The sequence below is a fragment of the Phyllostomus hastatus genome, unplaced genomic scaffold (assembly GCF_019186645.2).
Source record: "Phyllostomus hastatus isolate PE091 unplaced genomic scaffold, TTU_PhHast_1.1 phas_scaffold_21, whole genome shotgun sequence".
Lineage (NCBI taxonomy): Eukaryota > Metazoa > Chordata > Mammalia > Chiroptera > Phyllostomidae > Phyllostomus > Phyllostomus hastatus.
This window is the reverse complement of record NW_025334017.1, coordinates 33,777,020-33,794,395: the sequence shown is the minus strand read 5'-3', so window position 1 is coordinate 33,794,395 and position 17,376 is coordinate 33,777,020. Positions and strand designations below refer to the sequence as shown.

General features: G+C 39.6%; 1 protein-coding gene across 1 annotated transcript in view; it reads left to right on the top strand.

The window, feature by feature from the left end:
• Nucleotides 1-17,376, top strand: part of EIF3H (eukaryotic translation initiation factor 3 subunit H) — an 82,884-nt gene that overhangs the window by 56,553 nt on the left and 8,955 nt on the right. Inside the window, exons 3-5 of the mRNA XM_045861462.1 lie at nt 13,402-13,569; nt 15,095-15,194; nt 16,452-16,601. Coding sequence (XP_045717418.1) covers nt 13,402-13,569; nt 15,095-15,194; nt 16,452-16,601 — 418 coding nt within the window. The remainder of the gene's footprint in view (nt 1-13,401; nt 13,570-15,094; nt 15,195-16,451; nt 16,602-17,376) is intronic.

Sequence of the window (17,376 nt, the reverse complement as noted above, 5' to 3'; positions counted from 1 at the left end):
CACCCACTGTTGGTGTCATTGGCTGTAGAATTCTCCCCTCCCCTCCTGTTTTTGCACCTGCATGTCAGTGAAATTGGGGTGCATTTTTAATGCGTGGTCTCTTCTAATTGAAACTCCCAGCCCCCCACTTTTTATTATGCTCAGTGGAGTTTAGACTAGAAATAATGTTGTCATGCCTTCTAATCTTACTTAGTACGGAAGGAAATCGTGAAAATAATAAGATTAAAACATCAGTATCTGAGTACTTACCTTTCAAATATGCCCGGGGAGACATGTGTGGCAGGAGGTTGAGCGGCCTGCTCTTCCCCACGGCCCAGGAGGAGCAGTGCCTGCGCCAGTCTGCAGCAGGGGGGTGAGAGTGCATCTGCATCTTTTCTTTGGGAGCCAGTCAGTGCCAGCAACAGCCATTTCCATGCCTTCACATAGTTTCCTAACGTAGCATGTTTTAGCTAAAAGTGTAGTGCCCTCAGTAGCTTTACAATAGGCCTTGTGAATAAACTTGTTGCAACTTTTAATTTGGAAGTTACAGTACTGGCATGAGTCAAGTGTCCCCATTACATCTCAGTACTGCAACGGGGCAGCAGTAGCGCAGAGCGTGATGAAATCAAGGGTTAGAATCCAGTACCCAGAATTTCCCCAATTGGAATATTAGTTTTTAAGTGAAGTGTGTTCCTTGGACAGAGATTTAATGAGCAATCTCCCTTATTTTGGAGTCTTTGTCATCCATGTATGTGAGATCATCTGACAGTAGCAAAGTGCTCGATGCTTTTCCTTAAGACTAGGAGCCTGAATGAGGAGTGTCTAATTTAGTAGAAGTAGAACGAGAAAAGAAGCCTCCTAGCTGCACAACCTGAGATCCAAGTCCTTCATCTACTGGCTGTATGTTAAAGTCCTCGAGGTGGATGTACATCATCTCAGAGATATAAACAGTTTTGTTTTATTTTTAATTTACTAAAACTTTTATTTGTATCATTAAAATTAGGATAACAACTTTTTAGAACTTGAAATTGGTGGTTTTCATGGGTGTCAAACGTCCATTAAATGATCTGTAGATGAGAATAGTTCGGGAGACCGTGTGCCAGTGCTTGGCTGAAATAAGGTTGAAGAGTTGGGAGGAAAATCTAATGACCTCTCACCAGCCTCCACCTCCTCCTTCAGAGTTAGTCCAGGGCCTGTTTCTTGTGTGGGGAACCCACAGCTTCTTTGTCTAGAACTCTCTAGAACTCTCGTCTCTTCTTAAACTGAGATCCTGGTTACTGCTTCCTACCACACTTACTATTAGGGTTTCTAGACCATATTTTTAGTGAAGTGACTTTATTCTTTCATTCATACAGAATATTAGCACCTGAAGACACAATAGAGATAATTGATTCAAATTTCAAAGCTTAACAAAGGAAAACCATGGAATTTTATTTGTGGAGGATTTTTATCTGGTCCCTGCTTTAATTCTTTCAAAATGTTGGATTTCTTTCAAGGGTAATCTTTACCATTTGACTCTTACTTACTGTTATCTCCATCACCATGTGATAAACATTTACATTTAAAAAATCATGTTTTTAATGGAGATAAATTTAAAATTGGGTGATACTAAAACTAGCTTTAAGGGATGTTTGGTAATTGGGAGGAGTTCCTCTGCTTTATTGTGTAGTTAGTAAGTGGCAAAGCCAAAGTTGCAGTTCCGCTGTCCTGTTTTCTCAGCCTGCAACCATTCTCTTCCACGGTATTATTTGGAAGGTGAGGAACCGGGCCTTTGACTTCCAGGCTTGATTTCCTGCTTGTCACTAACAGAGGTAGTTTGTTCACTGTAAAGGCCCAAAACCTATGTGGGATTATCCGGGTCTTTTCTGCAGGGAACATTAGCATTTGAGTAGAGTTAGGGATGTCCCCCTGTGTGTCCTGTCTGCCCCTGTCCACTAGAATGTCAGCTGCAGGAACCCTTCCGTCTTCATCGCCCCATGCTGGACGGCACCGAAATACAGCTTGGAATAAATACTTGCCGTGTGAATATATATGAAAGGGTGAGTGTATGAATTTGCTGTTTCTTTTGGGGAAGATTTTTCTTCTCCAAAATATAAGGAGGAAGCATATGTAAACCATTTGCATTGCTTCTCATCTAACTGAGCTGTACTCTTTTCTGCAGGGAATGGATAGGTATCCTTTGGGGATAAAGGATGGTTTTGCTGTTGTTAAGGTGACATTACCTGGTTTACAATGCTTTAAAACATTGCAGATGCTCTGATTAAACTTAGCTTTTCTAGCAGGTACTGTTTGGCTGCCTTTGGCTCATTTTAACAGTCCGTCGCATACGCCGCTGGCCTAGTGTCTGTGGACATTGCAGCGCGGGGCAGACTTTTTGTGGGGGTGAGGTGGGGCAGACAGAGAAGGTCAGTCAGAGTAAAACAGAGATAGCCCTTCCCTAGACACTTATTTATGCTCCCCTAAATGTTTATTTATTTATAGTTGTGCAGTTTATTTTTGTTTCTATCAGCGTGGCCCATCGAGGTTAATTTTATTTCAAACATCTGGCAGGATCCTGCCTGCCAATTGCGGAAGGAAATTATTTGGCCTGTTTTGTAGCCTTCCAACATCTTTCTGTAGTAATTTTCTTGCCTTTCAATGATTTATACCCCCTTCCCCAATTACACTGTATTTCATCTTCCTCCCTAATCCAAGAAGCTCTCTACAGAAAAGCATCTTCAGGAGCTTCAGATTACTTAATGACAACTTATTAGATAGACACATAGGTTCTAGAGATCTCTGTAAAGTCTTCAAAAGATAATAACATTATTGAGTTGCTTGGGGTTGGTTTTTAGTGTATGACTGTAGAGCTTATACCTCCAAGGTACCTTTGTAACAGCAGAGTACGTTGTGCTAAGTATAATTTTATAATGTAACATTTTTGCTAGAAACCTACTTTTCCATGAATAGAGAAGAGTTATGTCTATTACAGCAATTTTCAACTGGTGTGCTGCAAAAAATTTTAAAACATGCAATACTTGACTATTTAGTAGGAGCACTGACCTCTTTTCCCTTAGATTCTCAGATTAAAAAAGTGACAACAACCAACACAACAATAGCTGTCTAGTGTGAATGAATCAAAATTATACCTATTTTTTGTCAGATTGACAAAAAGTAAGTATGATAAATTGGGTTGGCCAAAAAGTCTGTTTAGTTTTTTCCATAAAATAAAAGACACATTTTCATTTTCACCAATAACTGTATTGATTTGGATATTTTGAGTATGTTGGCTATTTCCCACATGGTATAACATTGATTGTCATCGATTAAGGTTTGTGTTTGATTGCTGTCAACTTCAGCTCGTCTGCCTGACCGTGGGGATGGTGCAGCAAGAAATCTCCAGCACAAAACTTTGCAAACCGTTTTTGACATGTTTGATCAGTCACAGCACCTTCTCCATACACTGCACAGATCTTGCGTTTCAGTTGCATTTTTACCTTTCTTGAAATAATAAAGCATAATATGCCAAAAATGTTGCATGTTTTCCATGTTCAATATTAAAATGACTTACACAAAATTTCACCAATTTTGGTGTTTTTTTAATGCATGCTGATATGGCACCTGTCACAATACAATCTAATAAAATGGTTTTGAATGAAGTTAAAGACAACTAAGAGGCACTAGAGCCATCTCACAGAAAAAAAAACACACGATATTTTGAGTTTTGGCCAACTCAATATTTTGAGTTGTACTGCCGAATTTTAGTAATTAGTTTATGTGTGCCATGAGATGAAAAAGGTTGAAAATCACTGCCCAATTAGGATCACCACTCCAGACCTTTAGAACAGTCTTGCTTAATTAGCTCTAGTCATACTACCTTGTGGATGAGGGCATGCATTTTCTCTTGTCCACCTTGGGCATCAGTAGTTTTGATCACAGAGTTTAGGTGAAGCCTCTGTCCAGCTTTCCCCATGATGGACTTCCTGGTCTGGGTAGGGCAGGGGTAAGAGTGACATTGTGTTGGGAGCTGGGGTTTTCTCTGGACCTTTGGCCTGCCATTCTTGCTGTTCTCGATGGTGGTTTTGGTTGCCATGGAACTGAATTGATTACTGACTCACACTTAGTCCCTCCCCTCTCTCTGCCACATACTGACAGAGGAATGGAAGTTCTGGGAGAGCCAGGACCACATTTGGCTGGTTCTCCACGGCATCTCAGCAACTGTTGCTCTCTTGGATCTCGAGGTCCTTTGAGAATTGGGTGAAGGCCTTGGGTCCCCTGTCCACAGGTGCATATGCACGTGGTCTTGGGAAAAGGAGATTGCAACAGGAAAGGAAATGTGGCCTTGTTAAAAACGAGCCACGGGTTTTCTAACCCCGGGTTCATTGTGGTTTCTCTGAGGGTTTCTGCCTGATTATTTTCTCAGTATACTACCTGAATTCCTGTCCTATAAAAATAAGTTTGGATGAAGCAGAGCATGTAGGGAAAGAAGAGGTAGGGACAAGAAAGGGCGGCCGGAGAATGTGATTGTCTCTACTTCTGTTTTCTCTGACTTAAATACTCCACAGGAAATATTTACCATTCCTCATCTTTTTTGTAACTTCTGTCATTTTTAATTCTTGCTGGCTTTCCCTTATTTAGGTTGCAGTTAAGGAGACTCTTAAAAGGTCATGTCTGTTAGGCTGTCTTTGTATAGCATCTTTAACTTTGATCTTCTAATCCAAATTGTCCCAATATTTGAAGGTAAGGGAAACTATCATTGGATATTTGAGGTGCCTGAATGGATCATTTCACTTAGCAGTATATGGCGCATTACAAAGCTGTTTGCTGCATCCGAGTTTAGGTGCTTCACTGGGATGGGCTGTATTCCCAGTAACCCTTACTCAGTCTCCTGGGTAAGCTGGCACTGCTTTTTACTCCTCCTTCCCATCCTCACCCGCTCTCAGCGTTGTTTCTAAACTTACCTGTTGGGGAGAGGGCAGGGAGCTTACTTCTTCTCTTTGGAAGAGTTATAAATGGAATTAGGAGATAAAAACTTACATAGCACTAGAAATTATATCATTATATACATAGTAATCAAAGAACACCCAGGGTTACCTTTTCTCAAAATCTAATTTCTGTAGCTTGTCTCTTTCTTTATTGAATCTGTTCTTTATTATACTGAATATAATTAGCTTATAGCTTTTTTTCTAAGAAGTGTTTTTTCCTTTTGTAATCCCTTTTCATGGTAGATTGTTTTTGATCATATTCATATTTGTGCATGTGAATTCTGTTTCATGAAGTGGATGTTACAAATCTGTAAATCTTTTTGTTTAAGTCACGTGTACGGCTTCTAACCTCTTCCTCCATTCCCCCCCCGTCTGGAGATGGGAAGGGGGTGAGTTTACACCACAGTTGAGGACAATGTCGTCAAGCCCAGTTCTCCAGAAACCTCTCTGTTGGCCCAGATAACTACCATAGTCTGGGTAAAAAGTAGCATTTTCAAATAGTAGGTGATGGTGAGAGCCTGTCGAGCTCGCGTTGGGGTTCCTCAGTGTACCAAGCTCTTATGGATGATTTTATAAAATCTTCTTAACTATCTAATGAAGTAGGTACTCTTTTCTCTCCCAATTTACGACAGAGGAGACCTAGGCCAAGATAACTTGTGGTAGGTAATACAACTCCTATGTGATAAAGATGATATCTTAGTTGGCTTGGCACTGCCATAACAAAATGCCATAGACTGGGTGCTTTAAACAGTAAGGATGTATTTCTCAGTACTGGAGACTGGAAACCCAAGGCCATAGTGCCAGCGGGTTTGGTGTCTGGCGAGGGCTGTCTCCCGGGGCTGCAGACAGCCACCTTCGCACTGTATCTTCATGAGGACTGTGGGCCAGCGAGAGAGGAAGCAGCGTGTGTGTGGCCTCTGCTTGTAAGGGCGCTAATCCCACGTTGAGGGCCCCACCCTTTAGACCTCTACTAAACCTAATTCTTTCCAAAGGCCCCATTTAAATGCTGTTATATTGGGGGATTAGGTCTTTAACATATTTGGGGTGAGTCACAATTCGGTCTCTAGCAAATGGAGTTCAGACCAGGTTAGAAGCTTCAGATTCTGAGTAGTCGGGTCCCCTCTCCCATTCCCTGCTCCATGATTTAGGAGCACTGGTACCCAGATTATGTGGTGACCATGTTAAATGCAGGCACGTCGTTCAGCAATGGAAGTTCAGTATGCGTGTATGGCCTCCTTCGATGTTACATGGTTTGCACAATTCTTTTGCCAAAAAAAGAAAAGAAAAGAAAGCCCATGAAAAATGAAGGTAAGAGTAAGTAAGAAAACAAAAGTCATCTGTGATTTCACTCCCTGGAGAACTATTGCTCTTACCATTTTAGCATATTTCTTTCCATCTTCCTCCTTAGAAGCAAAGAACAAACCAGGTTGTTTATATGTAGGCATTATATGATTTATAGTTTTATATTCTGCTTTTCTTTCTCAGCATCTTATCAATCCATGCCAGTTAAGTTTTTAGAAATATTCTAAATGGTTTTTGCCGTGGAGGGAACAAATTTGAGAGCTACCAAGTAGGTAAATGACTGTGTGAGCTAAGTGTGGGAGACGCAGTCAAGACAAATGACTCAGAGTGCCCCTCGCTGAGGGAGAGAACGTAGGAGTAGCAGGTGCGGAGGGTGGGATTGGTAAAAAAGCCAGTGTGGACTTTTACAGAGCGTGGCACCTATGGGGCTGCCCTCTGAAAATGCTCATTAGGCAAAGAGCTGTGTGGACTGGAGGTCAGTTTTTAAAAAATTGTCATCATATGGTTGGATGTTGAAACCACCACTTTCTAGGTGAGGAAATTAAAGTTCGGAAAGATAAATGTGTTAACTGCTTACCACCAGCTCACTGGGCAGTCATATCAAAGATAATGCCACTCAGATTTTACCAGGTTTCCGGCAAAGGTGGTACCAGTGCATTGTCTCCCCCCCCCCCGCCCCCCCAGTTTGTTCACTGCAAACAGTACTTCCGAAAAGTCATTATTTATTTTCTTGAATGGATCTCTTAATAGGATCTCTTGAGTGGTTTCATGATTTGAGTAAGAAGATAATACGAATCTATTACAGTTTGTACATGTTATTTTGTTATTTTATGTGAAAAATCCAGGTTATTTCATAGAAGACTTCTCCAGACCCATTAAAACCTCAAAAAACCTGATTTGCAATAATTTCCAAAACTCTTACTAGGTTTAAAAGATGGAGTGACACACACACCCCATTCCCTTCTTCCCAGCTTGGTACTCAGAAGAGATTAGTTGTAAGAATTCATAAATACTTTAAAGGAGAAATTAAACTACCTAGGACAAAGGAACTATTTAAAGAATATTTTATTAAGAAAGATAGTACTTTTATTCCTATTTAAATGGAACAGGTTAGTTGCTAGGTAGAGTAGAAATTATATTGGACACTTTATTGTGAAACATTGAACTGTTACCACACTTCTTAGGCAGTCACAGGGGTGGCCTTAATAACAGATGTGCTAGTTGGAAAAAAAGGATGAATATGTGATATGGACTAGGTGAAGATAATATGGGAGTTTTAAGAAATGTGTATATTCCATTGTTCTGTCCACCCAAAGAAGACTCTTGCTTAATTCTTTTTCCAAATGCACATTCTGTTTGCTTAAGTCTACATCTGCTACTAGCTTTGAACATTGCCTGAAACGTATGTGCAACTTGGCAGAAAATCTGATATGAAGAGAAAAGCACAGGATAGTTTGTCTTGTTAAATAATGGAGCAGAACCTTCACAGTTCCCAGCCTTCCAGTGCTCACCGGTGTCCCTTGGTGCTGCTGGGGAAGAGGCTTGTAATTATTTTCCCACTAGTCCTGCAAATAGGTTAGCCCTCGTGCCAGAACAGATAGGGGATTTTGGTGTATTTTCCTTCCCAGTCCTGTTTGTCGAAATCATTGATTTGTTTCAGAGTTGTGGAGTTTTTGTTTGTTTGTTTGCTTGCTTGTTTTGAAAACCATCTCTTGACTGGGCTAAATGTATTTCTTTGCTGCAAAGGGTGTGTGTAGTAAACCCAGTCTCTGTCCCCTTACTGGATGTGGCTGTACAGGTCATCTTGGTTCTGGTCCAGTTCTTGGTTACAAAGTAGCCTTGGCATAAGTTTCAAATAGTAACATAGAATGCAGTTTTTTGGAGTTTGATTATATATTTATTGTAATTTTTGACTTTGACATGTAAAAATCTTAGGTAGTATTTATTATCACTTAAAATCTTACTGGAGTGCTAAGTTTTTGGTTACTTTAGTGATCAAACAGGCACATGCTGTGGTTTCTGAAAATCTAGAAATTATGGAATTCTATTGTATCTGTGTCCTATCCTTTATTGATTCAGAAATAATTTACACTTTCCCAGTTAGAAGAGGTGAAATTTCACAAATGGGTGGTTGCCTAGGCTTTGGAGTCAGAGTCTAAAGTCAGAGCCAGTCCTATCACTCTACAAGTACAAGCCATGGCAAGCTGCTTTTCTAAAAGGATCTCAGTAATTGTGGTTAGCTCGTTCGAGTCTCGGTGAGGAATGAAGTCAGATGGAGTGCACAGGCCACTCAGCAGGGGGTCTGACACAGTAAGTGCTCACTAAGTGCCCGTTTCTTTCTTGGTGCTCAGCTCCACCCATCTATAGATATTTTTAAATGTAATTTTATAACATTTTAAAATAATTTGGATTTGGTACAATATTAAGTCATTAACTAAGACAATAGACCCATTAAATTTTTAAAATTTAAATTAGGTTATTTTGTCCTTAAGAGTTCCCTAGTAAGACATCTGTAAAATACTTCCCCCCCCCCTTAATCTGACAGCTGGAGTTGTAGAGTGTGCCAGAGCTTTAACTTGCTCCTTTCTGCTCATCCCATCTAACCAGCCGTGGCAATTCTTTGGTCTTTTTTTTTTGTTTGTTTGTTTTTTTCAGTGAGAAATTGTATTTCATGAGGGCTCACTTAAAATAATGAAATCAAGAAGGTAATTTTTAAAATGATGGTGAAGAATTGAAGGTGGGAAGGATGCTAGCTAATTATTCTATTTGTACCAGAAAGCTTCTAATCCCTTGCCCTTCCCACTGACCTTCAGGAGAACTCAGGCCTCAAACACCTGTGTGGGTTTTGGCCGTGTAACTCCAGATACAGCACTTAAATATAAGACAACCTATTATTGTCATTGTTTTCGTATTGGAAGATAAAACAAGAGAACGTCCAACAAGGGTGGATTTTTGAAGGGAATAGTTATTGGGCAGCCTGCCTCAGTTAAGGCAGTTTTACTCTAGGCAATTCAAAATGTACTGTTTGCAAAATGGCTCTCTGGAAAAAGTGAATATGAGTATGCTGGTGCCAGACTGCGAGCAGTTCTTCAGTGCTGTCAACCAGGCTCTTCTCTGCTTGGGAGGGGACTAGCCAATGAGGACAGTTGTAGAGGTGGAAGAGACTGATGAAACTTCAGCTCATTTTTATAATCCTTCCAAATTTTGTAGCACCACCTCACTTACATCTGTGTGTAGCTTTTGCATTAGAAGTTTGACTTGGCTTAGGAGCAACTACCAGTTTGTCTTTGAAGTTCGTTTGCTGTGTACTGTTTCTCCTTCGATAGAATGTTAGCTTTTTAAACTAAGAATGTTCAAAAGCTTCTCGCCTAAACTTTTCACTACACAATTCTGAGCCCCTCTGTTGAATATTATCATAAACTTTAAAAGAGTTCTTCTCCCCCCAAAAAAACTTTTTTCCCCTGGCTATTTGTCTTTGGGAAATTCCCCAGGATTATTTAGCCATTCACTCAGAAGTGAGTATCATTGGCTGAAATTGCTGCTTGGGTTTCTGTTAAATAAGAAAACTTCAGGACAAAAATGAAAGTGTGTCTGACCCTGGACCAACAGTACAGAGTTGCCTCTGAGTACGTGTTTCTTACTTCGTGGGTTTGTGTGAACTCAGCAACAGGAGTCAAGGCACTTTGTGTCAAAGGGCCTCATTTTTTTCCTTTTGTTTCTTTTGAGGTGATTCTCTCTGTTCTGAGGTGTGAGGCCCTCCCTAGGTAGGAGTAAACCTTGTCTCTGTCTAGCCACATCTTTTACCCCCATCTGGTTTCAACTCCAGCCCGGGAAAGTGAGGCTGGCCGGGCCTGGGAAGGAAAATAGTTCCAGCTTCCACTTGCCCAGAGCCTGTGGGCTGGGACCCAGCAGTTCCCTCCAGCACTGCTCGCCAAGTAATAACCTTTACTTACTTTTTTGTATAACATTCAGTGGCATGTCACCATTCCGTGGTTTTTTCCCTGGTCTCTCCTGTGGGTGGGGTGGGGAGGGGTTGTATGAGGAGGTGTGGTGGCTCCCGTCTGCTGATGAATGGTGGCTGCCTGGAGGCCGGCTCTGGGCCGGTTTAGTGAGACAGTGTGCTCCCCGTCTCTTAGCTCTCGGTAGCGTTACTAGGACGCTTTTGCAGGGTTTTGGTTTTGGGCGTTTTGAAAACTTGGGTTGAAGAGAGGAAAACCTGTGTGGGTCAAGGGAGACAGGGACACCAAGGGACACACACCTGAAAAAGTCTGGGGAGAAAGCAGTTCACTCTGCTGTTTGTGAGGTGTTTCTTGTTCCCTGGCTTGTACACAATAGAAACCAGTCACTTTTTCAGAGTTTTATTGAATCAAAGTGTGACCTCTTCAAATCATGCGATTATGGGGGCCTCACGTGAGCAGTCCTGGAAGGGGCTGGGGCTCAGTGCGCCCCATCGTGCTGCGGAGCTGAGCCCCTGCCCTTGTCTTTTCACAGGTCACCGCAGCCTGTGTGGTGTCTCCAAGGGGTCATTATTTTGTCTTACTTTTTTTAGGTTGTGCTTTTTAAAAAATTTGTTTTAATTGGGGTGGTAAGTTCGAATCAAGACAAGGAATGTCTAGAAATTTCACATAGGAGAGACCCAGCACGTATTTTTTTGTAACAGTGAAATTCCAGTGCAATGTAGATTTTCAAAAGCAATTTTGTTAATTTGCCTCTCACTGATCTTAACCCTTAAAATTATATATATATATCTACTATGTTTAGGTCATTTGAAAACTTACGGTCTTAAAAATAAATTTTTATTAAAGTCTTGCAAAATCTGTGTCTTGATTTTCTAAGCTGAAGAAGAAAATGGAGGTGCCCCCTTCATCCCCAATAACAGGGAAACCCCTCTCTCCATGTCTGTATCCCCCACCCCAGGAGTAAATGCAGTGGGGCAGTGGCAGGTAACTCCACTGGATGACAGGCCTCAGACCCCTTACTTTCTTCCCTGCCTAAGAAAAACACTTTGCTTCCGTTTCTGTCCTTACGTAGGGGGCTGTACGGTAGGTAAGATTCTGGGTGAAGAAGGAATTTGGGGGGTTGCTATTGATTAGACAGGTTTTTTTTTTACCTCCTGCACCCTGAAAATGCTATAATAAAATCTATTGTATTCAGGCTGCTTGAGGGGAGACTTAGTAAGATTACAGAATATTTTCCAGAGAAATTTTTTTTTAAGTATTAATGTGTGCTGATTGAGGCCCTGGTTTAGTTCATAGAAAAATCATTACTTATGACTAGCATATCTGATGGACGATATGGAGTAGTAGCATTTCGCGTGGGATGAGCTCTCATGTCTTTCTGGAGATGGGAAAACTGAGCGTCAGAGAAGAGTCATTAAACGCACCGGCAGGGTTCCGCATGGGAGAAATCTGAGCTGGCACGGGCACCTACATCTCTCTATTCCAAGTCTTTTCTACCGTGGCACGTTAGCAGGATCTAGCCTCTGCTTTTGTTGTAGCTGACTGTACCTTTTGGATGTGTCAACTACTTAAAAATTTTCCTATGAAATCATGTTGGTACTGTCAGTTGCTTGGTAGTCTTTCCCCATCTCTTCTCCATTCTTTAAAAATAAATGGTAATTTGTCTGGTTCTTCCTATACTTGTTATACTGACACTTTTAGTTTGTAAGTTAAATTCGATTAAATTTTATTAGCCATATTAGTGATTTTACCTTAGTTTCACAGAATGATGAAACTTTTAAGCAGTAAGAGGTGACAGCAGTGATTCTGTCTTAAATTTATATGACTGATAAGGACCTGTTAAACTAGCTGAGAAGGCAGTCTCACGTGCCAGGGACACAAAAATTTAAGATAAAAGATAATTGATGGAAGATTATCACATTAATTTTATCGTGCTGCTGCTTGACCACTGTATTGTATATAAAAGGAAAACATTTTAAAAAACATAACTTCTTGAGTAGTTATGAATTGGCTGCCATTTTTTATCATGAGAACTAGAATCTTCCTTGGAATAAGCAGACTTACAACTTCTTTGCCTAGTAACAAATGTGGAAAAATAAGACGGTGTCCATCAAAGGGAGGTTCTTTTATACTTCATGATCCTAAATTTTGTTTGCTTTGTGAAACTATAGTGCTGTAAACAAGGAAATGACAAACATAGAACTTTACTTTTTTAAAACTTGGTTGTGCTTTAAAAATGAAATGGTTAGATTTCAAGTTAAGCAAGTATGTTTACTCAACATAGTTATTTATGCTTTTATTATAATAGAAATAGCTTGGATATTTATTATGTTGACTATAAAATTTTCTTCTGTATCACATAGTTGCTATTCATTATTGGGCTAAATTGCTCTTCTGATGTTTTATTTATTGCCACCTTGCCCCTATTTTTTTAGTAATGCTGCTTTAAGTTTATAATATACATTGTAGTCATTAATTTGACCAAAGCAAAAGTCATCCAACCTTTTCATTCCATACATGGAGGTTAAAATACAACTCTTCTAATAAAAAATGTTATCTAGTGCTTAACAGAAAGCAACACAAAAACAAGAAAAAAGCATTCTTTTTTAAATTTAGAGTATGCAGCAGGGGGCACCAGATGAAGGCAAAAATGAATTCTTGTATTTTGAATCAGCTACAGCTTGTGTCCTGCTCACATTTTAATAATGTGGTAGTTCATTGTTTCCCTATTAGTTCTCTTAACGGCTTTAACTTCCCAGTTCCAGAAGCATTGTTGAAGAAGACATTGATAACAGTTCTCACTTATCAATTCAAATGAAATTTCTTACAGCCAGCAGATTAGTAATTACACAATTTTTTTCTTAAACATATACTACTTGTAGGGTTTTAAAAAGGAAAGTGGAAACTACATTTAATAAATAATTCCTTGTTTTAGCACAGGCATTATTATTATTATTTGTTTAATACCTTTTCTACAAAATGTTTTTTCACTAATATAAAAGGAAAGTTTGTGATTTGAAATGTTTTGAAAACTTAATTTTATTTTCTTCTTATGTGAACTGATTTTTAAATCTGGAAACCTTTTCCCTTTAGCTCATACATAGTTGTATAGAAATTTATTTCTGCAAAAGCTTTTTAAAATATTAGCACCATTATTCAGTAGTTTCTCTTTTATTCCCCACCTCCCCATCATCCAGTTCAGTATCAGATGGAAATGATGCGGAGCCTTCGCCATGTCAACATTGACCATCTCCACGTGGGCTGGTACCAGTCCACATACTACGGCTCGTTCATCACCCGGGCGCTCCTGGACTCCCAGTTTAGTTACCAGCATGCCATTGAAGAATCTGTTGTTCTCATTTACGGTTTGTAGGAGTTTCCTTTATTATTCTTTTCTTCCCTTGATATCATTACTACTACTATTTTTGCTTTCTGTCTTTTTGCCTCTAAGAGCGGCCTGGCAGGCCTTTTCAAGTAAATACCAACCCTGTTTCTGCAGCAGCCTCAGCAGCAGCTAAGTCTAGACAGGGTTTCCTTCTTTCTGTTTATTTTTCTTGCTATCAGAGCCCTGATGTGTACATTTTGGAATGCTGGAGTAGCTGCTTCATTTTTATTCCTCCATCTCCCCTCCCTCATTTGAAAGGGCTGGTGGAACTAGACCAGATGTCTAACAAACCCCGCTTGCTGGAGTGTCTGGCTCTGTACGTGACTGACCAATCATAACACAGCGTGCCAAGATTTTTTTATACCTCTGACAGCAGCGTACAAAACCTGGACTGTTTCTTAGCACAAAGATTTTTTTCTTTTCGGCCCATTTAATGGTGTTTCCTCAAGCTCTCCAGACCAGATGTTCTGTGCTGTATCAGAACTGTAGGCAATTTAACAGCTTTATAGCCTTCCCCCTCCCCAAACACTCACAGTTTGCCATATCTGGCAGACTCGCATATAGTTTCCAGCTGAGAAGTAAATGTAACGTCCTGAGTATCTGTCAGAAAAAATACTAATGAATACGATCAATCTTATGAGCTGCCCCAAAATTGTTTCAGTATGTTAACAATTGGATTACAGTAAAGAACAAGTTGTTAAAGTGTACTTATATTGGCTGGAAACATTGCATCATCAGACCTTGATGAATTTTCCACTTGTTTCAATCTATTTTGGTTTTCATTTTATCACCTATTGCTAAAAGTTTCACTGTGTTAGGTTTCAGACAACATGAATGTTAACACAGGTTTTAGGCGAACATTGGCATGCCAGAGCCGTTATCATGCCGCAAGTGCTAAGCTCCCTTACTCATGGACTGTTGGAGCAGTTCGTGTTGACAAAATGAGTTTCTCTAAACCTAAAGAGACACTTTTGTGATAGCAGTTAGTTTTGACAAAATGAGTTTCTCTAAAACTAAAAAAGACATTTTTGTGATAGCACTTTGAGTTTAGTGTGTTTTTTTAAAAATCTGCTTCAACTAAGAAATTTGAACAGTGCATATCAGTATGGATAAATTTTGTTTGTGAGGCTGTTCACCGAAATCAGTTAACTGAAGAACCATATCAATACATGCAGTAGATTGTAATATTTAATATTTATCAGTATTTTCCTTCTAATTACAACAAATGTATAGGGCATACAATGTATTTAATTTTCATGAAGATGACTGGTTCTAGCTCAGGAAGTTATTCTACCTATTATAAGTAGGAGAATAAGTTCCTCCAGTTTCACTTCTGTTTGCTACACTGATTTGAATCTGCTTCAGATTGTGTTCTGATTGTTTATTTTGATCTTCATTTTGCAAAGGTGGTATGCTAAAGAACAGAATGTGCCTAGAACCAATGTCATTCAAGCCCTGGCAGTGACAGAATTCTTAGTAATTACTTTCTCTTTTTCTTATTTGAGATCCCATAAAAACTGCCCAAGGGTCTCTCTCACTAAAGGCATACAGACTGACTCCTAAACTGATGGAAGTTTGTAAAGAGAAGGATTTTTCTCCTGAAGCGTAAGTGTTTGGGGGCCTATAAGGCATACAGCAAAGGACTGAGTGTTTTTCTTTAAAGATTTTAGTTTGCCACATTTATTGAATCCTCGGTGGTGTGGTAATGCTTTTGCCATGTGGACGGTAGAAGTTTTCTGCATGGCCGAGTGCCACTGATTTCTCCCTTTCCGTGTTTAAACTGTGCTTTATGGAATGTCTCATCTGTTGTTCTCACCAAGGGTGAGTTCAGTTGGAGTAGGAATTAATTAGCTACTGGGTTTGAAGAATGAAATGATTAAATAAAGGGGGAGATGTAATGAAGGATCAGCGGCTCTCAGCCTGTAAGCTCCGAGTCAGTCCAGTTGTGAGCTCTAGGTCTTACTTCCCGAGCTCCTGTTTCGGGGGTGGGGGCAGGGTGTAAACATTTTAGGGTTCAGAAGGGATGTGTCTTACTGGGAATTTTTGGGTGACAAGTATGCAGAAAATTAATCAGTAAAGCTGTTTTGTGATCTTACACAAAGACATTGGAATATTGGCATTAGAAATTTTAAGAAATATTCAGAACTTTTTCGTTTTCTGGTCATTATAGGAATTTTTTTCTCTTATTAAAGTTAGTGGCTTTGACTTCACGTAGGACAGACAGAAATTTCATTGCTGGTTTTCCATTTGACTCCTGAAATAAATTAAGGTGCAAAGAATATAAAAAGAAAATGTTTTAAAGTTCTTTTTAAAGGACTTAAAAAGAAAACATGAAGAATTTCTGGGTATGGTAGTTAAAGCTAAGCTATGGGAAGCTGCATTCTTGCCGTGTCGGGAGCACTGGGTGTGGGCTAGTCTGGGTAGTAGCCTGCTACTTGTTAATCTCTCCGGTTCAGTAGGCTTTTAAAGTGAACTTTCCAAGAACTTGAGTATTTCTCTTTTCTAGCTATTTATTTTCATTGTTTTTAATATAGGTTATATAGCATAACTTCCTGAATGTCATAACCATGACATTTACATTTTATTATCAGTGAAATTTGGAGGTTACCCGATTACAAAGAAATAAGTTTCTTTTGCCTGGAATTTTATCTTCCGCGCTTACAGCTCAAATGCAGATCATTTTCATTATTCCAATCACTCGAGTTATGCTTGACTGTGAAACTTATTCTCTCCCTTTTTTAGAGAGTACTAATGAAACAAAGATTCTGGGGAGGGCCTGTAATTAGGGGGAAATGTATGAAATAGTCAATTTAACATTTATTTCTGACCACCAGGCTAAATTATTTTTAACACGCTTCACAGATTGAAAAAGGGAAGTATCACCTTTGAGCACATGTTTGAAGAAGTGCCGATTGTAATTAAAAACTCACATCTGATCAACGTCCTAATGTGGGAGCTCGAGAAGAAGTCAGCTGTAGCAGATAAACATGAGTTGCTCAGTCTTGCTAGCAGGTAAGGGGGCCTGCCTAATGAAAAGTCCCTTTCTATCACTTTCTGCAAAAAATTCTTTTACTTAGACTCTAACCTATGAAACAAGAAGAAAATTACTTAAGCGCATTTTGAGGTTACCAAGACATGTAACAACAACATGTAGTACTTGTCATGCCCAGGAAAACCGCCAAACTGATAAAGTGAAACAGTATTTGAATACTAATGAGCTCCTGTTCTGAGAACCCTCTGCTGCCTTTGCTGTATCATTTTTGCTTTGATAAGGTAAATGCCCACGGGGGAGGTTTTTTTTTTTATTGGGCTCAGTGTTATTTATTGTACACTGCCCTCAGAGGCTTACGGTATTTTATGTCTGGGTGTTTAATAATGCTCAGGAGAAAAACAAAAATACCTTTTTGTTTTACTGGTGGTACTTGCCCTAGTTCAGATGCAGACTTTATTAGTAGAAAGCTTCCAGTTTGAATTCCCAACTAAAATTAGAATTTGGGAACCTGGCATTATCTTTTGCTCTCTCAGACAGCGGTGACACACTTTGCTCTACCGAGACTGCTTTGGCATATCTAGTTGCTAAGATTATTTATTGTATTGGTAAAATGCTGACTGAAGTGTTCCAAAACAAATTGTTTCCTTTATGGTGTTACTGTTTTTTTCCCCCTCATTTATTCTCTTAACAGAAATATGAACAGATTGCTATATAGAGCTCTTCTCCGAAGCCCTTTAAGCTTGATAGTAGTGATTGTGGTGTGGTGGGTAAGGGCTAACACACCCATACGAGGAA